We start from the raw sequence: 23,751 nt of genomic DNA, 5'->3' as shown, positions 1-23,751 counted from the left end.
GCTGAAGATCATTATCATTATGCTCAGTAGCTATAGTTCACCTGGTTTGTTGTCCAATGCATGCAACAACAACAAAAAATAACAACAAAAAAAAAAGGGTTGCAAAATGGAAAATTGTGGCATCTAGTTTGGGGAAGGAGGGAGGGAAGAGTATAAGTAGGTAGCTGCAGAGAACTGTTTGTTTTCCCTGTACCTCCAAAAGACACTGATCCCAGTGTGATCTATGGAGGCCAAAAGGGACACAATTCCTGCTGCACTTCCCTGAAGAAGCCAAGTGCAGCAGAACCCTTGAATGCATTCAAGTTTCAGTAAGAGAAAGAATAAAATACAAGTAATTCCTGTTATTGGCATATTAATTAAAAATACACTATATATATTTCAGGCCAATTGTAAGCTGACCCATTAGGATTGCTCCTTCTTACCACTGAAATAACTGAATACACATCCAGAAGTAGGACATCACTAATTTCACTGAAAATGAACTAACATCATGATTTCTTACTGAAAGACATTCCACTTGAGCAATAAATTAAGCTTTGTTTTTTTTTCTGGGTTTTTTTTTTTGGTTGTTTTTTTTTTTTTCCATTGCCATTATGGCTGTTCTTCCAGTCATTTTCTCAACAGCCATCAAGTATAAATTTATATACAATAAACCAAAACTGGAGAGTTTCCATAGGGGAGCAGACCTCCCAAACTGGCAGAGAAACTGTCTGGGTGGCTCAGCAAAACCATGCCTCAACAAAAATCCTCATGTATCTTCGTATTAAAGGGTGTTGAGATGTGCAGTGCAGAAATGCTGATGATTACAATGGACACATCCTCTTTCTACTGCCTATATAGACTCATTACAAATACTGACATCTTGTTCTACAACTAAAACTCATATAATGGAATTTTATTCTGACTGGAAAATGAAACAGAAAATGCTTGTGACCAAAACTGGGTTTGGTATTTATTACCCACACTGAAAATGTGTTCTGCTGTTCTTTATGAAACATTCAAAACAGCATAAAACTTCAGAGACACAAAACAGTAATTTTCATTAAAGAAATGTCCTCTAGTGACTCATTCATCCATCCATCCATCCATGACTCAGTTTTCCAACATACAGTGTACTGAACAGTGACCTGTAGTGCCTGTGCAGGATGTTTTCTGCAGCAGGACCTCCCCATTCTGACTCCTCACATGAAAGAAGCCCAGGCCCAGGATCTGCTGCAGAGGAGGAAGCTCTGAAATGATTCCTGTAAATAAAGGCCTCCTTCAGCAACGTGCTAAACCATCAAAGTTAAATACACACTCAATGACTGCTCACTCCAGGCAACACCAGGGGTGCCAGACACCTTCCCCGCAGGTGCAAGCCACTGCACTGTATTCATGGAAAGAATGGAAAGGAAAGCACGTGGTGGGAGCTGCAAGGTGACGAGTGAATGAGAAACCTGGCTGAGATCAAGAATCTGGCTCTGTCATTTCAGTCCCCACAAAGTATTTTCTCTCAAGCCCCACCTTCACTGTTTTTTAATTCCTCTTGTTTCCCTCTCTCCTCCTCTGCACCCTTCTCTCACTGCTTTCCTCCAGGGCCACCCAGTTTGTGGTAAAAGCCAGCAGAAATGAACTCATACTCTGATGGTGAAGGAGGAGCTGTGTGAGAAGTGTCAGGGAGAGCCCCAGAGATGGGCATTTTAGTCACACACACAAGGCACCGACGGTAATCCTGCAAGGGAGAGAGACAGGAGCTGTGGAGCCAGGGGCAGGCACAGCCTCATCACTACTCAGCTGAGCTCAAGCATCAGCTAGAGAAAGAGAAGCTGCAAATTCAAGAATCTGCAAGGGCCAGGATTCATATGATAAAATGGTCACTATGGAAATGGTAAAGAAATCATAGGACTTCCTGTGTCATGCCACGATTTCAGGGCTTTAGGCTCACCTCCATGGCCTGATCCCCTCCTCCTGTTTGCCCTGTACAGACTCAGATAAACTTTAAAAAGAAGGAAAAGCAGCCTATTTTGCTACTTTTGAACTGCAGAAAACATCCAGTGAGGGTGTGTGCACACATGACTGATGGAAATCAAACCTCTGAAGTGCAGATTATGTTAATTATAGTCAGAAAAGCATGTAAGGTGCAAGTTTCAGCCAGATAGTTTCCATTCTGAGCTTTAATTCTGTAGTAATAAAAATACTTGAGTGCCTCTGTCTAGCTGAAAGAATAACAAGTTGTCTGGCTTGTTATGTCAGCTGGGACACTAAGTAACAATATACATAAGGAGAAATTATAACATATCTGTACAAAATAAGGCATCACCAGCTCTCACTCGTGCACTCTCTCCACGTGTCTTTCACTGTAAGGCAGCTACTGAAGGGACAGGTTTAGTGAACAGTGCTATTGATTGTTTCTTCCTCCACTACAGCCTGATTTTATTTGAAAAAGAACCAAACTTCTAGAGGTTTCTAAGAAGTGCTTGTGAACTTGTAAAACACACTTGACAAAAGTCTAGCAAGCGATCCTTCAAATTCCAACAGATGCAAGCAAACTACATTGCAAATTGGCTTTACCCTTTCCAACATGTTACACTCAGTTATGGTGAGAGCTCAGGGTATAATGAGTATTAGTAGCTAGATCACAGATTTGTTTCCACAACAAATTCATTCTATTATTGACCTAGATTAGTGAAATGATGCAAGGATTAAGGCTTTGAACATCGTCAGTGGAAAGTGCTATTTAAAAATCGGACACATTTTGACAGTTTCAATTGCAGTCAAGATCCTCCAACCCTAACATGGTGTTTGACTGCCTCTCTTTCTACCCTATTATGTTTTTTATACATATAAATGCTACTAAAACCACACCTTTAAACTCCATATAATGCTAGTTATTTTATACATATAAAAGCCTGACATACACCAAACTCTTCATATAGCTGTTTGCATAGCTGGTTTATATTCCTTTCTGTTCTTCAATCTACTGTTCAGAGAAACTGGTGTTTCATTTCACAGTTAAAATAACTTATTTACTTGAATTGTAGAGATATGAAAGGCAAGGGAAGGAGAGAAAACATCTCTCCCATTTTAAAATCATCTTCCACAAGCTAATTTGATAGTGTCATGTGAAAGTACAGAAATCTGAAATCTAGTTCTGAATATCTTTTTACCTCTCTCTCAAGAGATATTACTCAGGTTTAGTGTGACATTTCAAAATGTCACCATGCCTATCTCAAAACCAGATACTTTAACACAGAATAGATACCTACCAGATATTTTAACACAGAATAGATACCTACCTGCTTTAATTCAGAACCCAATCTATATGTGATGATATTCTAAGAACCTCTTCTAAGAAGTTCCTACTTATTAAGTAAATACTCATCATTCCATGACAAAGATCCTTATTTAGCTGGAAATAAAGACAGACTCAAGCTTTGTTTTATTTTTTAATAAAGTTTAAATAGTTAAAGTAAGAGGAAAGAGTACGTTTTAAAGCCAAGCTATTTCTTTGTTCCATGCTAGGCCTTAAAGTCAGATTTACTGGCAAATATGGGCCATAAGAAGAGCTGTATACTTAAATTGCTGGTGTAGAATATATTAAAATAGCCAGTGACTCACTCCAGATTACCTTAAAACGAAGGAAACACAATCTTCTACAGTTTTTGAAATGTATTGCCTCTTATCCTGATTAATGGAAAAATTATCCCTACAAAAGATTTTTTTTTTAATACGAAGACTCTACAAAATATTTGCTTTATCCATTGGCAGGACTTTGAAAATCTCCAAAATATTTAGATATATGTGCCTAAGGAAGTTTATAAATGCCAATCCAACACTATAACAAAATTCCAAACAGAACTGGAAATTAGAATAACTTAACCAAATCATCCCACCATAAGAATATTATATTTCAATTCTGCATAAACACAGACCAGCATGGTTTGTTTTGTTTTAAAAATTTTTCATGTCCTGCAGAATACAGCATAGGTTTGTTTCATTAGTACCTTTACCCTTCCATTTCCTTAATGCTATTTCCTCATTAACATTTAAAACAGTATCTAATCTGTCTACAGATTTTTTCTGCCCTCAGGGTTCTTCTTAGCCTCAACCCTATCCTCACCCATGGAGATCCTTCCCCTCTAGATTCAGAAAGAGGTTTTTGTTCATTTGGCTGATTCTCATTTTCTTTTTTTCAGATACAGGTAAGTATCCTGCCATGAAGGGAGCATGGGAACGAATGGGAACAGCACTGGGAATTACTGGGACATTTACAAGCCAAGTCTGTGAGTAGGAGCTTCGACAGCCACTATTTTTGAAAGAAAAATATCATGCTTTCTTTATATTGGATAATATTTGACAGATTGGATAATATGTCTACTATAAACATAGTTTTGTGCCACAAACAGCCACAAACTGCAGACAAAGCAATAGAGCACAGAGTTTGATGAATTTAGTGTAACACAAAAAAAAATTGGTAGAGTTTGAGTAGCATCTGCAATAGTAACAAACATTTAGAAACCAAAATGATCCAATAATCTAAAAATACATCTGCTACACTAAGAAAGAATCTGTGCAATGAGATTAGAAGATTCCAAATTGTGAACTGATTGCACAGGGACCACAGATGTAAGAAAGTATTAGCTTGGAAAAGCCTCAGCTTTCCAAAATTCGAAATCATTAAAAAGCAATCTGTTCATCATTCTATGATTTAACTGTTTCCTAGTCTATGGGAATAAACAGCAGGATACAATCCTGTTCACAACACCGTGTAGCTTTTTTTTTTTAAAAAAAACAAACTTCTTAAAGTAAATTAAGAAAATATATTGTTAAAGAAAAAAAAACTAGATGAGCACAAAGAAATGCCATGACGAATCCTGAGACAAATTATCCTACATCGTTGCTAGTCTATGAAAACTGGTTTGAATAATAAACACACTGGAGTATTCAGTGACAGCATACAAATCAAGAGTATTTGTAATTATTAAGTTGTGCATGTTTTTAACTGACAAAACATGCTCACGGGCTTACTTTAAAATCTCTCACTGCTTGTTATCAAAGTTAAAAGATCATTTGCATACCAATACATATACTGTAAACATGAACTTCTCATTAAGGAAAGATGGATTTACAGTAATTTGATCTTTTACAAAAAGCTATTGGTAACCAAATCTCTCAGAGTCTAACTTTCTAGAAAATTAAAACCAATGTTTCCACCCTCAAAGCTGAAACACTACCTCTTTAGGAAACAGCCCTGTTTATTTGTTAATCAGAAATACAATCAAGTGGCATATTTCCATTTGCTCTTCGGCTGACAGTTTCAGCTTCATTATATTTTACAAGAAAACAGCAGACTTGCAGAAGTCCTGTAAATTCTTTCATATCGCAACTGATTTAATTACAGCGGTGAACAAACGCAGCAGTGATGCAAAATAAGATCAGCCCAATTGCCCTTATCTGATGATAGGATCTCTCTTCCTGTTTGGCTTACAGCAGTGAGGACTTCTTGTTTTGTTTCGGCTTTTTGTTGGTTTCTTTTTTTCTGGTCAGGCTGTCTCTGTCAAGACTGACAGAAGCAAGAAGTTGACATGCCCTTAGAATTCCAGCTTCCAGAGAATGATCCTCATATCAACATAGCTGAGTTTCAATCAGTAGGTCGGGGAATGATACTAATGTGGAGAAAATTATCTGGATAGCTCATATGTTCACTTAGCCACTGAATGGGTGTTTCCAGCATTGGCTCAATTCCATGAATCATCACTTGAGTCTTCTGCTCTCCATCTAATTCAAAGAAAAAGAGAAACCACTAGTATACCATTCAAAGTTCACAGGAAGATTAAACATTTACTCATACTTAATTTACAGTAGATATAATTGGTGTTACAGAGTTGAACATTTAACAGAATGAAAAGTAGGCAATATCAGTGTGGAGAAAGCTGAGATTTGTATAATCTAAAACAGAACCTTCAAGTTAAAATTAATTCCAAGACAAAACTGGAATTAAGTAAAACTTAATGAAAGTACCACTTTTCTTTACTAGCTGCAAGAGAGGTTTTTTTTAACCCTACAGTGATCCCAGCTTGTTGTCAACCCAGTTAAGGCACATCCATCTCACCCAGCTGTAAGGCATATGAATTTTACACAGATCATGCTTAAAATGTTGAGCTTCCTAAAACATACTGGTAAGTTGTATTCTTAATACTGTGATCTCCTGAAAGAGCTGGACTATGTGTAATAAAATACGTGTATTACTCCTGAATTAAGTTGGTTTTGCTAAGAATAATTAAATAAATTACTAGCAATATTTCAGAGTTACTCCGAAGGCAGAGTTGGCACTGGCTTTTTCTCACTTAGTTTATCTCTTGGAAAAGCAAAGTTAGCAAATTATTCCCAGTATAACAAGAGTATTTTCTAAGAATATTTCAATTCTTTTTATTTATACTTGTCCCGGAGGATGCAAGTACTTTGATCCTTTGATTCACATGATGGGAACCAGCTAAAGCAACTGACATAACAGTCATGACATGAACTAAAACAACAAAAAATGAATTTTTTTTCAGAGACAAGGGATGAGAAAAGCATATGAAATATGCTTCAAATAATGGCTGGGGGGGGGGAAAAGTAGGCAGTGACCTTTCACTCATTTTATTCTATACTATGGCATTCTCACACGGACCTACCACAGTGAAATCCCCATTCAGTACTCAAAAGTATTACTGCATTCACTAATTGGCATTTTATGTCCCCCTCCAGTGTTTTTATTACAGAACAAACCACCATCCTCACCAAGAGCTGCATGGAAGAGGCAGAATCTAGAAGTGTAGGTACCATTACTGGTTCTTGCATTCAGCAGCCCCAGTTGTAGTGTAATTGCTATTTTATAACACAGATGATATCACATTTATTTGGTAGTCAAAATGATTTGACAGCTGCCTGAAGAAGTTTGTAGTATAACCAGCTACCTATGCCCACACAGCTGGTAAAAAAATAATCCTAAACATGTAGTTGACTTTATGCCAGTAATAATTCTTCCTGCAAGAGCAGACAGTTATGTTTGCTTGAAATAAAGCATTATAATTTTGTTACTTGTTACCTACATATGGTATATTCTGTTCAAAGTCTTGATTCTCTAAATGGCATAATACACACATTATCACACTAAATTAAGCATAAACACTTACTGGTTTCTGGTTTTATTGCAGACAAGTCTGAAGAACAAAGCACATCATTTAAAAACCAGCTTCTGGTATTTCTAGCCAAAACAGGTATTTATTGGGCTGAAACGCTACCAGTCAGAGTGTCAAAAGAATTAACTCCCAAAGAAAAGATCTCAGAAACCCAGTGCATTCATTCATTTACAACATCAGTTTTCTTTCTTCTTAGAAGGTAGGGAACATCTAAATATTTTTAAGTAACCTCCAAATTTAACACTTTAAAAGGAAAACCTACCTATGCCATTCCTTAAATTGGTGTGAGTTAGTGACTTTTTCTTAACGTTTCATAGTATTATTTAATTTTCAGAAACAACTAATTTACATAAAACCAGATGACAGAATGCATCTTACTTTTTTAGCCCAAACTTGCAAAAAATAAGATTAAAAGCTTTAGAACCCCAGTATAATTTTCTTGCCATTAGAAGAAAGGCTTATAAGTGATGAACATTTTCTTTGGCTCTTCCATTACTGTGCAACTGTATGTGTGTGCATGTGCCTACTCTTGCTTAAAAATGAAGTGCAGGTAATCTTGATGTCTCCTTCCTTGTTCCTTACCCAGCTTTGTCCCTTTCTCATACAAGTCTTTTATTCTGTTCCTTGGCAAACTGAGAAAGCCTCAGAGGTCAATGAAGAATTTACCAGTTTAATTAAAATCTAAATCTCTGCATTAGCATTGTTTGTGCTTTAGTATTATCTCTGACAAAGCGTCACTTCTCCTTAATTCCTTTTCCCCTTGAGGCTTGACTGAAGAGATCTTATCTCCCAATTCTGTATTTACTGCAGCCTTCTTTCACAAAATCCATTGTTTTTACTTCAACATTTTTCTCTCCTTTTGTTACTAGGAGCCACAAACTCTCACTTAAGGCACATTTACCCAAACTTTCCTCAACTTTCATGTTTTCTATCACACATCCGATTATAAATCAGTCTCTCTCATATAGACTCTTGTCTACTTTTTGTAGTAAAAAGTTGCCAACAGCAAACACACTATTACTGAAAAATATTCTTATTTTATCAACAGCTAATTATTATCCATTTCCACTGTGATCTGAGTCCTGAATTGTTTGTTAGCTATCATGAAAACTTCATCCACCTGTTTTAGAGATACAATAGATTACTAGATTTACAAAATATTTTCTTTCCATGATTTTAGATGCATCTTGACACACCAACTGCTGTCCTCTTCTTCCCCATCCCACATTCTATGATCACAAGAAGCTTTTCTAAACTGACAAAATGCAGCTACAAAGTGTACACATTCCTAAACACAACATGTATTTAAATAAGTGGTATAAAATTTAAACTACCTAATTACAAAGTAATGCCACTCTATATCATTGGATAATGCCTGTGAAAATTAGGGTAAATAGCTCTGTTAATCTGCAGTGCAAGGGTCCAGACCTGATGATATCATTACTGTCAATACCATTTCTACAATGTTCAGTAATGTAGTGAAAAAATAAACAGGATTTCCTCAAAAACACTATTTCAGATTTTCCAGTAACTTCATCAACTTTTTTTGTCCTCTTAAAATCCTGTCAGAACTGAGTTGTATGTTACTTATTACATGACCTAAGATTTTTTTTTTTTTTTGCTTTGCTGCAAAGATGAAGTGGAAATACAACAAAAATAAAAACATAGCAATCTCCGTTTTATAAGTTTTTATAGTGCTACTTAAAATCCGAGTGCTTCTATATTACTGAAGTGATGCTCAAGTAACACTGTTTTGGTATTTACAAAAAAAAAACCAAAAAAAAAAAAAAACCACCCCCCAAAAAAACACCAAAAAAACAAACAAACAAACAAACAAAAAAGAAAAACCCCGAAAACCAATTAAGTAATCTATAAGAGAGGTCATCCCACAATTAAATTTTTTTTTACTGCTTTCCTTGTGGAGCTGTATCAATAGAGAAGGTACTGTACCCCCCTCAAATTACTAGAGGCAAGCTCTAAGCACAGATGGTAATGCTTTTTGGTAAAACTGAACAATATTCCATCTCCAGAAGGTAAATAACGATGCTTACGTGTTTCGTACTAAGACTTTTTGAGACATTCACCTCATTTAAATTAGATCCTAACTCAAGGCTGCAACACTTTAAGCCTTGACCAGACCTGTGCTAATTAATCACATAATGTAAACTCAGAAGGGGTTTCCAGCTCTGTACAGAAAATGGAGAGAAACAAGAACCTCTGAAGTAAGGGCTTAAGAAGAGATCTGCTCTTCTGTCACCTATAACGTGGCTCCATGCTCCTGATGAGGAAACCACTACAAGAGAATATTGGCAAAGGACTCTCTTTTGCAGATAGGCATCTGCTTGAAGGAAGCAAGAGAGAGTGGCCTGTTGCATCTCAAGTGAGTCCTTGAGAGTGACTCAAAGCCCTCCTCAACCTGAGGCAGCTTGAGCCCACTCTCTCTTCTTTAAGGAGAATGCCATAACTACAGTATTCACTGTTGCTAATCCCCAGCTTCCTTTAAAACCTCTCAATATCCAGGAATCAGCGAGACACAGTGGAAGAACAAACAAGAAAATCTGTAGCCTTCAGAGAAGGTGGGAAGATGTGCCACGTCATGGTATCACACAGAACGTTTTTCTCTTTCCTTCAGCTACATACGCTGTTGCTTGTAAACTACTCCACTCAGTAATAGGAAAATTAGCTTATTCAGCACCAATTCAGATTGCTGCACATGAGCACTGATTCATCTAAATAAATTTTTCTACTGACTTACGTTATTATTTGAAAGAACTGAAGATGACATAAAAGATTGGTTTCGTTTTGAGACAGATTCAAGTGCCTGAGAGCAGAATAGTGAGAACGCACTGCCTCTGTCACAGGTACTTGCTTCAGCCAGTTTTTACCCAGATAAGTAACCAGTGCTGCAAAGACATACTCTCTTTCACCTACACGAGACAGCTCCTCTAGCCAGACTACATCTGTTATGTACCACTTAAAATTCTTTAGTGGATGAAATACCTCCCTTCTGATTTGTGGCCTCAAGCAATCACCTGTAAGAGCAATTTAGCAGGCTTAAATCCCTTAACCCATAGACAATACAAGATATTCAGGCTTTAGCAAAAGTGCCCCTGGAGTACTCAATTAGAATCCTCAGCATGCAAGTTCTCTGCATAGCAAGTCCTAGAATCTGCCTGTAGTCAGGGGCAGCACCACTTATAAAATTTGCTTTATAACCCTAAAAAAGCAAATAGAACCCAGTACTTCAAATTAGGGGCAAACAAAGCATTTCTTCTATGCTACAAGGCCACAGGACTATAGACAAGGACACAAAAATGTATAAGGAGTAAAAACAATCAAGTTTCATGCAGTAGCAGCATTTTAATAGTAACATAACTGGATGCCAGCTTTTCCAGCTGTGCAGTGGGCCATAGACATTTGGTTACTTACCTTCAGAATATATCATATGCTCTGGAGACATGATACTAAAGGTATTCCTGACAATAGGCTATGCCATATTGTAGGAAAACTCATCTTGGGACAGCATTATAAGGAGCAGAATTTTCTTTTTGTGACTATGGTGTGGCTGCTTTCCTCCCCCTTTCTTCAGCTCCTCAGATTATCTGGCAGGAGAACAGTGTGTGCTCAGCACCTGGTGCCTCAGACATCTCTGAATCTGAAGAGACACACCAACACCTTCACTGGAAAGATTTTATCTACCTCTGTAGGATCTCTTAGGAAATTACTTACAGAAACATAGCTTTCAGTAATGTGCTCTGTGTGAGTAATGTAGTGTGCAACCACTAAGTTTGTTACTGAAAGATATTGCTGACCCAGTTTTGAAAGCCTGAAGCCAAAGCTGGGCAAGGCTAAATCTCCAGTGAAAGTGAAAATTTCCTTCTTGGAAGCTAGGCCTCTGGTCTAGCACCAAGGATCACACATGCAACTATGCACTTATTTACAAAAGATTATTCTGTATTAGTAAGCAAATTAAAAGACTGTTCTAATTTGTAACTACATGTGGTAGGAAAGCACTGGCCAGTGGCTGAAGTTATTCTTCCCCTCTCTAGGCACCTCAGGTTGGAAATTCTAGGACATACAGAAACAAGACAGCCCCCGACAAGCCTCACAGTCTACATAAATTCTCCACCAGTGACTTCAGCACTGGTTGCATAAAAGAGACAAATATTTGATGAATGTACTTCACTTTTTGCACTTTTACATAAGTTGCATCTCTAAAAACCCTCAGACCTCAATAAAGTTGGCAATGGTTTAATTTGTTAGCCCTGAAACTTGAAAAAGAGCATCTACCTCATTTATCAGTAACCTGTCCAAACAGTTCCAATGTCTAATATTAAAATTGATGAAGACAGGATACCATTTACAACAAAACAAGCTTCACAATTATTTTCATTGTGTGTGCTACAAAAAAAACATGTGTTCATAAAATGCAACAAAAAATTAGGCTAAGGAGCATTTATGAACATTTTCATATCACTTCTGTAGTACTTACTATAAGCAGATACCATATATTTTTTAATTCATGGCAAAAATATTTATTTGCTCAGTGAGCAACCATAGCTACAGAATAAATTAAACCCATGTATAAATTAAATATTCATGCTTTACTTTTCTCCAGTACCTTTAAAAAAAGTATTAGAAACTAACACATACTATTACAGGCTTTTCCATCTTTTCCATTCATTAACTCCAATCTAACTGGAACATCTGCAATCACTTTCTGGCATGTGTATGTGTAATAGTGACCAAGGTACAGAAATACGGTGAGGTGTTCTGATTCCACAGTAATGACAACCTCAATATAAAGGGATCAAATAGAAAAATAAATTTTTACACTGAAAAAAAATTGTACTTAATCAGCTGAGTACTAACAAGAGCTTAATACCTAAGTAATTTCATGGGAAGTGCATAAAAAGTTGATTTTGGTGCAATCTCATGGCCAAATGATATTCTGCTCTCCAAATGAACCCAGCATAAGTACTTCAGACAGCAAACATGTTCTCTTTACTAAAACCAAGTATTTCATACTTAAACTATAACTTCAAGGTCTAAGCTTACTATGTGTTCAATTGAGCAGGGCTCTTTTTTAGTTAGCATTTAGAATTTTTAAACTAGGAATAAAATCTTATGAGCTTTCAGAAGCTTCACACTAGCCTATTTCAACCAGCATATCCCAGGCTGTCCTTACTATCCTGTGAATTCCATCTTGTGCAAAAATAACCCTGCTTGCCACAGCAGTAGGTTCTATTGCTTCAAGTGAGTCATTTTCCATAGCAATCTTAACATGCTTTTAACCTCACTTCAACCACACAAATTACCAAAATCCTTATTCTCTTCCTCTCCCAAAATTTGGAATGATGATCAGTTTCAGGAGACAAACAGATGATACACTGGATCACATCAGCAGCTATGCTGTTCAGTATCCTCTGACCAAGAGCAAGAACACACGAAGAGTTCTGCAAAGCCAACTCTACAATAGCCTAGCCACAACAAAAGGTTCCTCTGACCTCAAAAATTTTAGATGCTGATATGTGACATGAAAGCACAGGACTGACTTTTCCTTCCTGCCTACATATCTCACCAGCACTGGGGAAAGCCACTGAAGCTGACTTCAGGTGAAGAACTCACCCACAGAAATACAAGGTCAGTGCATTATTCAGTACAAATTTCTTTCTGAAAATGATTCTGTGTCTGAAATAAGAATTGTTCCAAACACAAGATGTGGTTTGGAGAATAAGAATGACAGTTCCTGAATAGACTCAAACTGCCCGACATGAATATAAAATAAACCATGATATACATTTATTTACCTATCTGCAACTAGACAATATCACTCATTTTCGCCATTTAGTAGTAACATGAGTTCAATTGCTCAAACTGAAGGTCATTGTTTTCCTAAGTGTCTGTTTCCAGTTTGGGGTATGGTAAATAAAAGCTACAACTTTCTATTTTGTTTTAAAATATCTTTTAAAATTAATATTAATTTTTAATACTTTACTGAACAACCTGCAGATAACAGGAGTGTTCAACATATCTTTTCTAACTAAGTCAATTCTTTAAATTCTTCTCCAAAATAAAAGGTTAGAAACATCAGTCTCTTGATCCTGAAGTGTTTTGTCGCTCATATTTTCTCAATTTAATCCTTAGAGTGCCTTCATGTCATCCTACTAGAGCCCCTCATAAGAACTCCTTGTCTAAAATGCTATCATAGAACTAGACCTGTATCAACTTCAGTGAACTCTATTCTTGCAGAGTATCTGACTACAAAAGCCCAGCTCCAGGCAAGATATAAATATGGACTGATATTAAATCCATATCCACTAATTTAGCTTTAAATTTAAATTAAATGCTCTACTTCTTTACATGGTTTTGACACAGGCCAGTTGGCTGGTATCTTCATGATCTTCTCGTGGTATAAACATCTCAACTTGAATTTAGAGATCTGTGACTTAACGGAGAGGATAAAACTTTCTTTGTCACAGTTCTTATATGATTACATTACTTGGATTATCCCAGGCACCATCCAGCCTTCTCTATCCCCCAAACAGAAGTGCAATATTATTATATGCAATATTACCACCATACATTAAATATCACTAAATACTGAGATGAAATCAAATACTTGGCATCACCCCATTCATAATTTTCTTTTCTGTGCAATTTTTCTCTCTTGTTTTTTCCTGTCATCTTTTACCTCAAGTCTATCATCAAGTTAGATAGCCACATTTTTGAAACATAGCAAAAAAAAAAATCAGATTAAAGTAATCACCACAAGTAAAAGTTTATGATGCTTTAGAGCATCATATGAGAACTTGGCTTACACTTCTAACCTCATATGAGCCAGAAAGCATGTAAATGAACTAGAAAACCTTTTTTCTAGTGCACTCAAAAAATTTTTAGAGGAAGTGAATTAGGCCTGAAACATCTATAAGCAGACTAAGCCTGAGCAGACTATTTTTAACAATTTCCCAAAACAGTTAACACTGACAGTAACACCATGCAAGACAAGGAAACTTTTCCTTTTGTAAAAGACTTCATGCAACTCAATGGAAAAGCAGATAGAGGGCGGAAATAGGTTAAGCTTTACTTAACTAAACTTTGCTGTTGTTGCTTTTAAATTATTTTATTCTTGTATATTTCATAGAAGTTTTTTTAATGGGGTTCTTGGAATAAGTCCCAAACTAATTTATGACAGAACACTAAAATACTTTTCTTAAAAATCTGACATCTTATAGAAGACCTTACAAGGCCAAAGATGCTTCCCATCAAACATCTAGCTTCAGGCAGAATAAAAAAAAGGTAAGACTGAACTCCCAGGGAATATTCTTATAACACTTCTTCTTTAGCATCAGTGTCTTAGCCTCATCTTTGAACTAGCAATAAACCTGTGGTAGTTTATAAAAGGCTGGGGTTAGCAGCTGAGGCTTACAAACCCATTTTCTTCAATGTATTAAATTTGGCCATTCACATGTGAACGAAGTGAGAAAGTTCAGTGTAAATCGTGCTGCTTTTCCATGTAACAAGCAAGCACACATCACATTTAGATACATGAGGAACAGGCAGGGTGTGCATTAAAAGATAAACACTTGAATGCGTGACAAATTGAGGCCAACTTGTCCATGATATGTTTTTCATTGTTGAAGGAGAGCTAAATCACTTTTAAGAGTTGTGTAGGTTTTTTGAACAGCAGGCATCTTGACTTACCAAAAGTTAACCCTTTTATGCACTATGCCCTTAATTAGATTTGAGGCTGCCCTTCCCTCCAAACAGTGTAAAACTGACCTTCAGAAATTAGGACTCTCTCTCTATACAGTTAGGGAGCGAAACATGATCAATGTGATTCTTGGAAAAAAAACCACAACACCAAATGTCACATTTGATAAAGATTTATCTCTACAAAGTTTGGTCTAAAGCAAATCAATTTCCTGTAAAAGACCTTGTTACTAACAGTTTGTGAGAACGTTTATAATGTCATTGTTTCAAAATACTATTATGCCAAACAATTAAATAACAAATTCTCTATGCAATCATATTATATATCCCCTAAGCATATGCACATTCATGCACTTTTAAAGGTTTTTAATGGCATTCTTGAACTTTCAACCTCAAGTTTACTTCATTTTCAAGTTACTATAATTCACATCATGCCTGCAAATATTCTGTGATCCTAATGGCCGTCCATCTTTTATGAAGAACTTTTCAGCTAATCAAATGATGACCTATTCCTACCAAAGCACAGAAGGATTACTGTTTCTGAAAAATCACTCTCAATACAGAAGAGACCAGCACATTAATTTGTTTTCAAGCCATAATGCTAATTGCTAGTTTATTTGCCCAGTTTAATACATCAAATTCAAAAGTGGATATTGGGACATAATTACTGTTTAAAACCATTTGGCTGAAGAGTGATAAGCGACACATACAGATTCAAGGCTTAATGGCTGTTATTTCATGTTTTGTGCCTTCCCCTATTTAACTAGAGAAAAATAAACGGGTTTTTCCTTTTTAAAAACGCTACTTCCAAGAATATTATTATGATATTTAACAAAATAAACAATTTCACAAGCAAACTACATGTGAAAATTGAGATGAGCTATTCAATTATATTCAAAGTATGGACAGTTTTGTTCCACACCTGACAAATTCTTCAACCTCTGCTAAGCTGATCAGTAAAAAGTCAGCTAATTGAATCCATTGATGTGAAAAACCACAGGCTCAAGTCTGTACTGCATACATCAGGCTGAAGGATTTCTGCTCCAGCCATGGCGGTAATAGTCAGTGGGGTCAGGTCAAAGAGGGTTAAAGCGAGTCAGGATATAGCCAAAGGAATACATCAAACACTGATTTTAAAAGGGCAATTAATCTTAGACAGAAATGCTTCCTGGGGAATGAGATCTCAATCTTAAGAGCAAACTACATGATGTAGCAGTAAAAATGTACATATACAAGCTTAGAGAGCTTTCATCCTGTGATCACAAACAGAAGGGGAGTGCTGTTTATCAGAGAAATACAAACCCTTGCTAAAATACTTACATTAGTGTCTTCCGGCCCTTACTCAGCGAAAAATAAATTCTGTAATGAGCACATTGTAGAATTAGCACACATGAAATACCTTCTTTTTGGTACATGTACTGTAAGTTCTTTTGAACAGCTAGTAGACTAAAGTATTTAGAGATCTCTATCACAGTAAAATTAAAGATTCTAGCACTGAAAAATTCAGGAATGAGTGGTGAAAGGAGTAATGGATTACCTGCAGGACTATACACTGAACACTAAAAAAATAACACCCTCTTCTCAAAACAGCTACCTGGTCAGAGTTAAAATTGGAAGAAAGTTTTCATCAAAATTTCTTTTTAGCTTTTCCATTCCAAAATATTAAGACAGTTAGCTGCAAAGCTGATAGACTATAATATAATCTTTATTTTTAATGAGAGTTTGACTCATAACCTAAATATTTTTAATTTAGAGTTCAGAAAATATTTTTCCTCTTTATAGTAGAAAAATAGATCCATAAAGCTTACAACACAAACATACAGCATTTACAAACAAAATTTGCTATGTTATTATCATTAATTAGTTAGCAAGATTACTAGGAATCATTAGCTGTGTAGACAAATATACACAGGCCTGAAATTAATTACCACAAATTTGGCTGCATTAGCTCGCAGCACTAAAGAGAACTGGCTTTACAGCCACCTCTCCATCTGAGGATATTGATGCCCAACATCACAAGTGTCAGGAGGGCATCTATTTGTGTATCTGGTTCATATATTTAAGCCAAGCTGGCTTCTTGGCTTAAATGGCTGGCAACAGCTTGCACAAAGACACTAGTGAAGTCTGGCACAGTGTAGACACCTGCTCCATTTTGCCATTGTAAATGTGATGATACCATCTGGAAAAAGGACAAGGAGTACAAGTGCATTCAAATCTTCACTTACTGTAGCACCTCCTGTACACAAGCCAAACCACTGCATAAGATTTTAGCTTCAGCATAAGGAAAAGTTTCACCTCTATTTTTAACAGATATTCTCCAAGTGCTTACAGGTGCAAAGTAAAATATAAAGTTATCCACTGTTAATCCACTGATTGTTAAGTTATTAAAATTTCTGATTAAAATGGGGTATTCAAGCAGGGGACAACTAGTGTTAGCAAGTGCTGCTGAATCCTTAAAGAGAGTAGGACACATAGTGGATTATTCTCCTTTACATTACTAGTAAAGCTGCTGTTTTCCTCCTGATTATTTTTGTAGGTCCTTTAGTTTTGCAGGTTCTATTTTTTTTCCAGCCCTATAAGAAGTTTATCTCCTGGAAAAATCAAGTTATACTTATATGCATCAAGGCAAAATAGAACCAGACTAAAAGAGAGATGCAAGGAAGACGGGAATGATCTTACTCAATCAATCCCCAAAGACACAGTACATATATCTAATTTAAAGGTATAGATATAGTTTTAAAAATGGGCCAGAACCTACTCTTTGAACTTAAGGGCAAATGCCAGGGAACAATTCAGCTAAATTATTTGCCCCTTTCTACTGCCTATTGAGAATAGACCCTAGACTGTTAATCCATGAACCCTGCCCAAATTTTCTGGTAGAATATTAATGTATCTTGACCAAAATTATGCCAAAGAACTGCCAATAGTCTTACAGCACAAACAACACATGTTCTAGCCCACTTCTGTTTACTAGTATAAATAAAAACCCTGAGATCACATCATTTAAATCTGTTTGCAGGCTGCAGCGTCCTGGTTGAGAACTTCACATTGTGGATCTTCACAGAGGTTTATTACTGTCTCCTGGAAGTTTTGATAGACCCAGATCTCCAGTTACTCTTGCACTAATTACAGTACTAAAGGCATTGTCACATTTTCTGTGAAACTAACCATAAGAAATATCCCATAAATCTGTGTACTTCAGCTATTGCTGACATGCTTTTTTTGCAAGCAAGGATATATGAGAAACAAAAAGGAAGGTTTGGTTTGGGTTTCTTTACTCATACTGAGTGACCTCTGTGGCCTCTGGAGTAAGACAGACTAATTTAGATCACAACTCAAAAAAAAAAATCCAATTCTTAACTCTGCTACTGACCTCAGTGTGACCAGGTACAAGCCACATCACCCTTCTGTGCCTCTTAATTTCTCCTTCTTTTGTGTCTCTCTTCACTCATCTTTTATCTAAGTGATAAATTCTGTGGGAACACACTGCAATGTGTATACAGTGCATAAGGAACCTGTGGTCTCCTCCTAAAACACAAAAGATACTCATTTTAAAACTGAAAATTCAACACAACCAAACACACTGTCAAGACACTTTGATCCCAACAGTTCTCCTAAAACTCATATACATAGCAGATGACTAGAAATCAGGCAGATTTTCTGTCAGTAATTTTCCACAATGTTTTCTTAACTGCCTAGATTTCCAAATCTAAGCAGCACTCAGTCAGGAAATTGGTGGTAGGACACTGATGTTCCTGGGAAGAGCAGACTATTATTCTAGGATGAAAAACCTCAGCTCTGTTCTGAAGAGCATTTTAGAAATGCTGGCTTGTGATTTTTAAACAGAATAAGCTAAATTTTGAAGAAGTTCTTTTGCTCTGTGGAGGATTTTACTTTCTCCATTTCATAATACTACTGTTAATGATAGACTTAAAAAACTTCTTGTTGTGTCTGAATAAAGTCATTGGCCTTTTGACTAATTTAAAGAGAATAGTCTGGAGTCTGATACTAATAAAACTTATTGGGTGGCCGGCAGAACAAATTCAGCTGAAGATGAATAAATTTCCAAAGGCTTGTCCGAGAAACAGGATTATTTCCCTATTTGCTGTACCTCTTCCTACAGTCTACCATTTTGTATGTGCATGCCTGTGCATGCCCTTAAACCACTTCTAAGTCACAAAGAAACAGCACATTGCTCTTGTGATGTTAGCAAAGTTGCTGGATACAACAGGAAAGAGTAGACTAGAATAGACTGGGGCAGTTGGAAGGGACCTACAATGATCATCTCATCCAACTGTCTGAGAAATCTAGGGCTGGCCAAAAATTAGAGTATGTCATTAAGGGCATTGTGCAAATGCCTCAAACACTGACAGGCTTGGAGCATTGCCCACCTCTCTAGAAAACTGTTCTGGCATTTGACCACACTCATGGTAAAGAAATGCTTCACAAGGTCCAGTCTAAACCTCCCCAGTGCAGCTTTGAGCTGCATGTCTTATCATCAGACACTCGGGGAAGAACTTAGTGCCTCCCTCTCCACTTCCTCAGGAAGCTGCTCCTCACAGGACATGCCTTCCAGCCCCCCCACCAGTTTTGTTGCTCCCCTATGGAGGCACTTGAGTACCTTAACACCCTTACATTGTGGGACCCAGAACTGCACACAGCACTCCAGGTGAGGCTGCACCAATGCTGAATACAGTGGGATAATCACCTCTTCTTACTGACTGTGCTGTGCTTGATGCACCCCAGGATGTGGTTTGCTCTCTTGGCTGCAAGGATACACCACAGCCTCATACTGAGTCTGCCACTGGCCAGCATCCCCAGACCCTTTTCTGCAGGTCTGCTCTCCAGCTACTCCTCTTCCAGTTTACATCTGTGCTCCGCGCTACTCTGTCCTAAGTGCAGAATCTTGGCATTTGGACTTAGTAAATTTCATACCATTTGCCAACAGGAAAGGAGGAAACCACACATAAGCTACCAGATGGATAATCCTTGTAGTCAATTGAGGTAGAGTTAGAGAAACCCTTAAAACCAAGCTATGTTCAGTGTTTCCCAAGAAACTGTACGCAGAAAGATCACAACTAGCCCCACACACCCACTACGTTTCCTTTTAGGAGCAAGTGAGCCAGAACATTCTGCACACAACAGAAGCCCTCTCTGATCACATAAAGAGTTTGTTTAGAAATGAAGATGGCTAACAAGAAGCACAGCTGCCATATTTTTTCTCAGATTATCTGCACCTTTCCATGTGGTAATGACAAATTAAATCTGTATTAATTCATTTTATAGTCATGACTATTCTACAATCTCAAGCCAACCTCTGGACTTCAACCCCTTTTGATCAAAAAGGACTACTAAATCAAAAGGTATGCAATTTGAACACAGAAAAAAAACGTTTCCACTTCAACTTAAAAAAAGGCAACTGGGGCAGGTAGGTGTTTGTGGGTATAAAAAAAAGCAAAAATCAAGAAGTTGGCAGTAAGTTGAAAGTCAGACGCAGAAGGATAATCCAAGCAGATGGTCGAGTTAGGAAAAGATAACAGGCACAAATAATGACTCACACCAGAAAGGAGAAGTACAGGATGACCTCCTCCAACACGGAAAGCACCACTAAGTCAAGGACGCAAGGAGGGCGGAACAGCTTAAGCAGTGGTCTGAAGGTCAGTTGTGGCCTGCAAGATGACTCCCACAGCAGAGGAGACAGTGGTCTAGAATTTGTATCATTAGCAAGCTTTTAACCATCTTTTAGTACACCCCCACTCTACAAGACCTCTAACTCTTCACAATACTCTCACAGACACGTGGGATGAAAGTGTGGCTAATAAAGTGTCTAAAACTGCCCAGGGCTTATTATATTTTTAAATTTAGGTGACCTGGGAAAGTATTTCAACACTGTACCTCCACAACACTGAAAAGCAGACCAGTCTGCAGAGAGCACAAGCAATCAGACTTACTAGTTAGACATGGGGAGCAAAGACTTCCTCAGTTTGCTCACCAGAGAAGCAGCAAGGAATGGGATAGTGCTGTGCTGCTCCAATTCCCACAGTAAACCCCATGTCAAGTTAATTCTGACCTCAGGCAGAGCAAGCCCAGTCATATTTCATGTCTATCCAAAGACATTCACACTGCATAAATTTACCTCCTTCTATTGCACAATTTCTCATTTGTATCAAAATTAGGAGTCCACATGGCAAATCTAATCTAAATTCAATTTTCTGTTTAACTAATTTACTGGAAGTCAATGCTTAAAAAACTGAGGGAGAACAAAAACAATTAATATGTAGTCTCTCATACATTATACATTAAAAAAAGCTGAGAGTTAATTGAAAACAGTTGATGCCTAATTTTACAAAATCATTCAGTACAGCAAGTCTTAAGAGAAAAATCCTGAAAGTCTTTTTGATCCTTGTTTTATTTCTGAAAGAACTAATGACACTGCTTTAGAAAGAGGTCAGTTCACGCAGCTTTTCTGAATGAACAACAATGCTGTGAAAACTGGGAATGATTGATAGCCTACTGTTTGCGTCATTATGTCCAAATGTTTACCATTTGAGCCTTCAAGAAAGCATGAGACAAAAATCAAAACAAGTTTTATGAAGACTTCAACAACACTAGCAAATTAAAATTGTATCCAGAATTGTTTAGACATGATAGCAGTGCAAGAAAACTGCTTTCTTTTGCATTACACAGTTTTTATCTTTGCATTATGCCCAATGTCTTAAATTTCTGGTGGGGAAGAGGAAAAGTCTTTCCCTCCCCAGAACTCTGTTTTCTATCATTTTAACCCTTTGCCTCTTCAAAGCATTCTATTGAACTCAACACTGTTTCCCCTTGCAGTTGCTGCTTTGTAGTTATGTAAGATTATACTGTGTTCCTCCCTTTCTCCTAATAAGATGAGTCACCATTTCTGAACAAACTGTTTACAGTATTAAGATGTTCATTTACAGGAACTTCATAAATGTGCACTAACCAAAATATTTTTTTTCAATAGTTGTGAGTTATTCACTTTTTTTTTTCAATTTGATAAATGCTGATATTCAGAACTGATATTACTTCTGGAAAAAAAGGCCCTTTAATTAGCAACAGGAATGCTATCACCAGATACAGAAAATCATGGGGAAACACAGCATGGCTTCCTTGAAGCAACAGACAGATAACACTTAATTTTATTATCTGTCATAAACAACAATGTTGTTGTAAGCAGGTGGCCTAATCCGCCTAATCTGAGTAAAACTAAGAATTTTAGACAGCAGGGGAGAGTAACCATGGCACTATCTCTTTCAGGGATGGATAATTTTGTTATTCATCAGTTTGAGGAAGAATACTCGTAAGTAACATGTTCTATTATATCAGGTATGTTTCCTTATGCTATAGTTGCAGGCAACAACATGGTCTTAACATCCGCTCTCCCTTACCTGCATAGAAACTTCAACCACACAGTATAAGAGACCACAAGCAATACCAAGCTTTATCTCAGCCTGTTCCTGCATAGTCCACTAAATCTTCCCACCAATACCAATAACTCTGAAGTTATTTAAATGACTGCCTAATTTTCTGGAACTGGAACTACTGCAGACAATTGCACTTCACCACACAAGAATTGTCCAGTTAAAGAACCAACTTTTCTCTGTGCAAGTGGCATCCACAAGCATAGGAAAAAAGATCAGACAACGAGTTTACAGGCTGCAGCATGAATAATCAGAATAATCTGATCCTAACCCTGATTCTAAACACTCATGAATGGGTGTTTCATATTAAAATAAAAAAGCCACCTGTCATGAGCTTAGATTCAAAACTACACGATGCACAGTCTATGAGAAGCAAAGCTGAAGGATTTTGGACTGTTGGCTGGAAAGGATATATGTAAAACTTCAAGAGTGTAAAACGGTGAATGACAAGGGCGACTTCATGCTGACTTCCCTGAGTAACTAATGAGGACACTGGTCATCTTGGAGGACAAATGAAAAGCAAGAGAAACTGGGAAATGGAAGACTGCTGATAGAGAAGCACAGTCCCTAGGTGTCAAAATATTTTAGATTTTTGTATCCAGTGATACAGAAATTTGCTGGTAACCTCTAGAAAACTGAAGTCTAGATAATAGAACACCACAGGACAAAAAGATAGAAAGCAAAAAGGAAAAACTAACAAGAGCAGAAGTGACTGTTGACTACCCCAGAGAACTATATCTGTTCCTGTTAGGAAATCAGCTAAGGTCTGCAGCCTTTAGACAAACTGAATTAAACAATAATCATGGAAATACAGTAAATAAAAATATACTAATACACAATATAGGTTTATCCATAGTAAAATTTCAGACTGAGGTGACTTTAATTTATGAACAGCTGTGTAACTGATAAAATACAGTTCAGTAACTAAACACAAAAATATAACATGCCTTAAAGAAAGACTACAGCAGACTACAATACAGAAGAAGTGATTATTGGATTAGTTTGAAAATACTGGTTTTAATATTTATTAAACATGACAAGAAGGACTTCATTGCTTCTCAAACTTTATGCCAACACAGGAAGACCAGAACAAAGAAAATAACTGAAACAAATGAAATGTATCAATGTTCAATGGAAGATGGTAACCTGGTCTTACTGTTTCTGTTGCCACATCACCACAACCACTGCCTATGAAGCAGCTAAATAAGGACCATGTAAAAAGAGAAAATATTCAGCTGATGAGAAAACAGATGATTTAACACACTTACTGTCTAAATACTTACTCAGACACAAAATTAGAGAGGGTTATATTAGATCAATTCTAATTTTCCCTTCTGGAAGAAAGTGCTGCACAGTACTGCAGGAGGAGTAATACAAAGTGAAAATAAGTGCATCTTCCTTGAAGGTTCTCTGAACATTTCCTTATTCTT

The 23,751-nt window shown here is 36.9% G+C and overlaps 1 protein-coding gene and 1 long non-coding RNA gene across 6 annotated transcripts in view; one reads left to right on the top strand and one right to left on the bottom strand.

Moving 5' to 3' along the window:
- Window positions 1-3,411: 3,411 nt before the first annotated feature.
- ATG5 (autophagy related 5) overlaps window positions 3,412-23,751 on the bottom strand; it is a 71,875-nt gene continuing 51,535 nt past the window's right edge. For 2 of the 5 annotated variants that reach the window (XM_053973868.1, XM_053973869.1), the window contains exon 8: window positions 3,412-5,757. In XM_053973868.1, coding sequence (XP_053829843.1) covers window positions 5,621-5,757 — 137 coding nt within the window. In that variant the 3' untranslated portion in view covers window positions 3,412-5,620. Of the gene's footprint in view, window positions 5,758-16,196; window positions 16,236-18,249; window positions 18,405-23,751 lie in introns of all 5 variants that reach the window. The other 3 variants (XR_008436366.1, XM_053973870.1, XR_008436367.1) reach the window with 3 other exon arrangements.
- On the top strand, window positions 19,143-20,154 carry LOC128805291 (uncharacterized). Its single transcript, XR_008436368.1, has 4 exons — window positions 19,143-19,306; window positions 19,422-19,545; window positions 19,825-19,880; window positions 19,988-20,154. It is a non-coding gene; the product is annotated as an uncharacterized LOC128805291 (long non-coding RNA).

Source organism: Vidua macroura, chromosome 3 (genome assembly GCF_024509145.1).
Source record: "Vidua macroura isolate BioBank_ID:100142 chromosome 3, ASM2450914v1, whole genome shotgun sequence".
NCBI lineage: Eukaryota > Metazoa > Chordata > Aves > Passeriformes > Viduidae > Vidua > Vidua macroura.
This window is presented reverse-complemented; position numbering and strand designations above follow the sequence as displayed.